This window comes from Atta colombica, unplaced genomic scaffold (genome assembly GCF_001594045.1).
Source record: "Atta colombica isolate Treedump-2 unplaced genomic scaffold, Acol1.0 scaffold125, whole genome shotgun sequence".
NCBI lineage: Eukaryota > Metazoa > Arthropoda > Insecta > Hymenoptera > Formicidae > Atta > Atta colombica.
The window spans coordinates 3,666,852-3,673,456 of record NW_017259212.1 but is presented as its reverse complement, the minus strand read 5'-3'; the positions used below and the strand labels follow the sequence as shown (position 1 = coordinate 3,673,456).

At 25.4% G+C, this 6,605-nt stretch overlaps 2 protein-coding genes across 3 annotated transcripts in view; one reads left to right on the top strand and one right to left on the bottom strand.

Annotated features, from left to right (window-relative positions):
• LOC108694798 (ADP-ribosylation factor-like protein 3) overlaps positions 1-2,452 on the top strand; it is a 3,299-nt gene extending 847 nt beyond the window's left edge. The window contains exons 2-5 of the mRNA XM_018204466.1: positions 306-434; positions 579-710; positions 1,520-1,756; positions 1,990-2,452. Of these exons, the coding sequence (XP_018059955.1) occupies positions 306-434; positions 579-710; positions 1,520-1,756; positions 1,990-2,031 (540 nt within the window). The 3' untranslated portion in view covers positions 2,032-2,452. The remainder of the gene's footprint in view (positions 1-305; positions 435-578; positions 711-1,519; positions 1,757-1,989) is intronic.
• A 1,042-nt stretch (positions 2,453-3,494) lies between these two features.
• LOC108694829 overlaps positions 3,495-6,605 on the bottom strand; it is a 9,862-nt gene continuing 6,751 nt past the window's right edge. For both annotated transcript variants that reach the window (XM_018204503.1, XM_018204504.1), the window contains exons 4-7: positions 5,329-5,640; positions 5,042-5,243; positions 3,959-4,192; positions 3,495-3,848 (exon numbers count right to left, since the gene is read on the bottom strand). In XM_018204503.1, the coding sequence (XP_018059992.1) occupies positions 3,768-3,848; positions 3,959-4,192; positions 5,042-5,243; positions 5,329-5,640 (829 nt within the window). In that variant the 3' untranslated portion in view covers positions 3,495-3,767. The remainder of the gene's footprint in view (positions 3,849-3,958; positions 4,193-5,041; positions 5,244-5,328; positions 5,641-6,605) is intronic.

Below are 6,605 nucleotides of genomic sequence, written 5' to 3'. Positions count from 1 at the left end.
AAATTATTAATTATTATTAATTGTAATATTATTGTAATAATATAATTATTATATCTATAATAAGTGTAATTGTAATTTGTAATATAATAGATTAATAGTAAATAGTAGTAATTAATAATTTTTTAAAAATAATTATAATGAAGAAAATTTTTTCTTCTTTATATTTTATTCATTAATTTACTAGATAATCTAATTATTGATATATTGAAAAATAAAGTATTTGCTACCATTTAAATTGCAAAACTATTTCAATTTTTTTCACAATACAAATTCATTGCAAATCATAATCATTGATAAAATGTTAGGGTCTGCTTGCCATTTTACGGAAATTACGATCGAATCCTGATAAAGAGCTACGATTATTACTACTGGGTCTGGACAATGCTGGAAAGACGACTATTTTAAAATCTTTGGCAAGCGAAGATATTACCCAAGTAAACTAATTTCTTTTTAATTTCCAAAATTAATTAATTTAAATTAATTAATTTATAGACAGTGTAGTAAAAATTGATATAAAGTATATTTGTAAAATATATAATATGACAAATGTATTGTATCAATAAATTGATTTTTTTAAGGTAACTCCAACACAAGGTTTTAATATAAAAAGTGTTCAGAGCGAAGGTTTTAAATTAAATGTTTGGGATATTGGTGGAGCTCGAAAAATTCGACCATATTGGCGAAATTATTTCGAGAATACGGATGTACTTGTAAGTCTTTATTATTTATTAATTTCTTTAATTTTTAAAAAATATAATTTTTAAATTTTAATATAAAAATTATTATATTTTTTATCATTATTTAATAATACAGTTTTTATGTAACATTTTATGACTAATGAAATATAATAAATTAATTTATTATATAAAATTTAATATAGAAAAGAAAACAAAATATATAAAAGAGGAATAATTTATGTTTTTTTTTACTGAAGTTTTATTGTTTTAATAATCGAAATAATAATAGAAAAATTCCCTTAGCTAAAAATGTCAGGAGACAAGATAATTCCAATAGTCGAATAGTTTGCATAGAAGCTTATTAGCTCTTTCTTTTATCAATATTTATTAATTTTTTCAATAATAAGAACGTTTAGGAAACTTAAGTTTTTATAGTTCGGATAATAAGAGCTCAGCTATATAAATTCATAATTATTATTCGTAATTTAAAACTGAATATAAACTTGTTTGTATAAATGAAATGTAGATAAATGGAGTTTTATGTATATTTCAAATATATATATATTTCAAATAATATGCATATTTATTAAGAATTATGTGTTCTCTCAAATATTGTAAAATTCTATAAATAATTATAGCGATTTAATTTAAATAAATATTGGATTTCTTTCTTAATAAATCGATTTTATTTAATAAATATTATAAATTAATTGTGATTATTCAAGCGTCTATCGCGTTCTGTTTTTATTTAAAAATAATCTTAAAATTTATGCAAATATTTTAATCTTGTATCTTTCTTTCTAGATAAAAATTAAATTAAAATTTTGTAATGTTGATTATAGATTTACGTTGTTGATAGTGCGGATATCAAAAGGTTGGAGGAAACGGGACAAGAATTATCAGAACTTCTATTGGAAGAAAAATTACGCGGAGTGCCATTATTAGTATACGCGAATAAACAAGACTTGGGACACGCCGTAACAGCAGCTGAAATAGCCGAGGGACTCGGTTTACACAATATCAAGGATCGTGATTGGCAAATACAGTCGTGCATCGCTATTGAAGGCAAAGGCGTGAAAGTGTGTAGCAAATATTTTTTGGCTTTTAAATTTTGAAAATGTGATACATTAATTATATATAGAATTTTCATTAATTACTTTTTATATTTCAATATATTGGACAATATATAAACTGTTTAAAAATAAAAATCTTAGACATAAAAATTTAAATTCACATCAATATATAATTTTATGGAATTATATTATTTGCATTTTAAAATTAAGTTTAGAATTAAATTTGTCCCTATTTTTAGGAAGGTTTAGAGTGGGCATGCAAGAACATTAAAAGGAAATAATAAACACACCATGGAAATCGAGAGACATAATTGACGTTTATGCCTCATTAGAGCGCACGAAAGGAACAAGGCTTACACCATCTCCATTGTACATTTTACACATGATCTTTATTTATCTTTTAACTACTATTTACAAAAAATTATTTAGAACATTGTTATGTAGATTTGGTATGAATGTACGTATATCGAACGGGTTCTACAAATCCGTCGTCATATCGAATATATCCAATTGTCAGACTTCCGTCCATTTTGGACTCGAGAAGTTCTATTTTTCGCAGAAAAGAGAGTAATTGCGAGTCCATAAAATATATACGGCAAATTCTACTTAAATGTGCCTTCTTGCTGTTTTAAATATAGATTGGAATTTTTATAGATTTATCTAGTGAGAAATAAAAAAATAAAGAGATGTAACAAGAGGAAAGACACGATATGTATAATTCATATAGATACAATTATTAATACAATATTTATACTTATATGTATATAGAGATTTGAGCACCATGCATTATTTCACTCGCAAAGAAAAGTCGCGGAGACGGTTAAAGTATAATTTACGATATGCACAAAATATCCATAACTTATACTTTCATCTAAATAACGAATATATACTATATATAAGTAATTAAAAAAAATATATAATTTGAATAATGTTGTCGATTCAGCAGCTCTTTGTTAGAGGTGATAAAAATCTGTATCATTCTGGTGTATTTATGATATGATATTATTTTCGCACGATATTATTTTTGCGGCTATTGAATCCATTTTAAAGTTTCATATTCAGAATGATCAGCTTTTAATAACTTGTTTTTATAAAATTTTTTTTCTTAATGACATTTAAACATGAAAATAAATTTTGATATTCAATAAGTTTAATTTTTTTATCCTATGATAAAAAAGATTTATTATATTGGTGACATAATTACATCCGACATTACATTAAATTACATTACATTACATTTAAAATATGAATCAGAGAAATGATTCATTTTTGTATTTTTATACAAATAATGATTTTAATATTCTTAATCTTTATTCTTTAAGACAAAAATATCACATGATATCATCCCAATCACACGAATGAGATCTTTGTCATTTGCAACAATTGAAGCATTAACATGAAAAATGATACTTGCGCATGATGATAATAAAATTATGATACTATTTTTTTTCTTAAAAAAAGAAAATAAGTAATATAATTAAAACTGTCATTAAAAAGTATTGTTTTCAGTTTTTGATGTCATTAAGAGAAATATTATATTTAGCGTATTATTTTTAAAACGTGATTCTTATCTATTAAAAAACAGCTAAAAAAATTGGAAGCTTTTTGCATACATCATATGCTTTTTGAGAACTTTCTCAAATACTTATTCATAAATATTATAAAAATTTTTTAAATTAAACCACATAGACATTTAGGCATTCATCAGTTAACATTTTCTAAATATCTTCACATCTTCTAAGTGTTTTTTGTTTCTGGTTACGTTTTATTAACATAAAATATTAAAAATTGATATTTTAGTTTTTTGTTTGTACATACAAACATTGTATATTGAAGAGATATTCATTGATAGTCCCTTCTATCAAGTCTCCGCCACATTTAACATAATTTCGTTAAGCGTATTTTATTTTGTGCAATAGATACGATAAAATAAATAAGAACACACGATTTCGCGACACGTATTTCTAATTTTGAGGCGACTTAGCAATATCTTTCACAGGTTGCTAACGAGCTAAACTCATAATTCGCTATGAATGTTTTCCGTGGTCACTCTGATCTCCTCTTCATGGAAAGCAATGCAATCTGCTGGATATTTATTCTAAAAGCAAAGAAAAAATAAGAAAATAGTTTTTCTTTACTTTAGAGTGTAAATTAAAATATATTTTCTTTCTGTTAACTGAATTATAGAGAGGATTATAGTTTACTCACGATGCATCCGTCTTGCTCCATAATGGCTCCGTAGAGAGACCAGAAATTAATACCTAATTTATTACTGACTGCCCAGGCTGCGGGGAAACTTGCTACCCTCAACAATGCGCTACGTATGCGTGCAAATACTTCGTTACTGCTGTCCTCTCGTTGCTGGCTCTTCTCATTTATGGTACATAAGATTTGACTAGCACATTGCGGCACCTTCGTCGCCCATTTGAACGCTCGATACGACTAGAAATAAATAAATAATATATTGATATTTAAAATATAAAACATAAGTAAAAATTTAATTAACACCCTGATGAAAATAAAAATCAGAGTGTCAATCGGATAATTGAAACATCAAAATGTAAAAGAAGCGCAAATACTTCTTTTACATTTCATTGTTTCAATGTTTTACATGTTTTCGCCTTCTTTCGTTTACTTCTGTACTCTCCCATTATATTCGACTTACGCTCTGATTTTTATTTTCATTCAACAGGGTAGCTTTAATTAACAAATTGAAATGTAATACGAATTATATGAATATGAAAATTACAACTTTTTAGATTCTGATCTTATAGACAATACAACTTTGTGTTTAGTTTAGTTGATTTTTTCTCAAAAATCTCGGGAAAAATAAAATAGTTTCGATATTTGGATAATAAAGGTTCGTTAATTTTTTTCTTTAGTATTTATTAATTCCGATAATAGAAGTTGATGTTCAAAAAAATTGAAGAATTAAAAATAGTTGAGTTCCGAACTTCTATTATCCTACTTATTAACCCAATTATGTAAATTCGGATATTAATGAGATAAAGTTCGTATAAGCGGATTGCAAATAAATTTCTATTTTTTTTGTATTATTGTATTGTAATTTTAAGAAATTCTGTTTGTGGTACTAAACATTTTAAACATATTAAATCTTGAAAATTTCAACGGTTTTTAATTAAGTTATAAAAAGCATCAAATTTTAATTAAATCGATTTTTAATCTTTAGCAACAAAACTATGAAAAATTAAAAATAAGATTACCTGTTTATGTAATAATTTATTGTAAAAAAGATATTGTTAATTATATAATTGCAAGAAAAGTGTTTACCTTGAGAACAGGACCGATGATATCATTGTTGATAATGTCGCTTAGTTTGTTGCTTAGCTCTCGTGCATTTATTCGGGACATAATGAATCCTTTCTCGGAAGCCAAGCTTACTAATTCCTGAAAATATGCTACTGCCGGTCTTACATACTGTGAGCTGTCGAACTTTATGTTCAGGTATCTCTTCGTCAATCCGTTTATCAATCTAAGCGAAAAATTTTATATTGATTTTTAGATATATTCACAAAAAAATAGAGAGAACTTAATTAATTAAATATTTTCATATTAACCTGGAGAAACTCTCCACTGGTTTTGAAGCATCGAACATCATTGTTTTTGGGAATCCCTGAGATTTTAGAAAGCTATTACCGACGAATTGCGCGGTCGTAAGATAGCGTTGCTGATTTATTGGTTCGGAAATGTGAGAGATCCATTCAGCTACAAAATTCGTGAGCGACTTGATCCACCTTCGACGTATAGTAGGACTCTCAAAACTGTCTAGGATTTTCTCCCATAGGATGTCACCTTTTTCATCCCTCATTTGAGCAATTACCGTCGACAGACCGCTGTTCTTCCATAACGTTTGCCCGAGTTCCGAATTACTAAAATACAAAGAAATTCTTAATTACAGTAAAAAGCGAGATATCGATAAAATTTATTTTAAAATATTAAATTATTCTTAATATTTTCTAATTCTCTTTATTTTAAATATATTAAATTTATCAGAGTTAGAAAATAATTCAATGTTACGTGTAACAAAATTAGAGTTACTTTTTTCTATTGTAATTTAATTTTGTTCCTCTTTAATTTAGTTATATTTTTTGTAACTATAGTAACTAAATAATTTAATAATTATTTTTATGATTATTTTATATTAAATTTATTCGTCATTGTATAGACTGACCAAATGAAATGTTTAACAAACAATCAGTGATTATTAATTGTGATGTGATTGAAGTATACACTTATTAATAAAAATTTTAAAAACAAAATGTTTTTTAAGAAACAGAAAGACAAAGGGCCTAAGATTAATCGTTATAAACTAAAATTTTAAATCATTAATAAATAAACATGTCATCTAATTAAAATACAAAACTTTAATTTGCTGAGTAACAAACAAAACAAAATCAAACATTTCGATTCCTGTTGGATCGTTATCAATAAACAAAAATAAAAATATCAGTGAAAATATTAAATAAGATAAAAATTAAAATTCGTTCTCGATCGTAGTATTAATTATCGATCTTGCTCAATATAAAATAAATGTTATAAGAATGTAATCGATAACCATGTTTTTCAAGAATTTTCATATATTTTTATTTCCTGAGATACATATGTTAAAAATAAAAGAAATCATTTTATACGTTAAGTAATTGTAAATATTTTTTTAAACGTACTTTTACAACGCTAGAATCAATATGAAAATGACTCCTTTAAACTAAACAAAATAAATAAACTTTAGTTTGTTTCATAACTTTTGTTAGTAAGTGTATCTTTATCCCTGATAATCATTACATTTTGTAAATGTCTATAGTAAGGATGCAGTGAATGTATCTTATAATTTGTC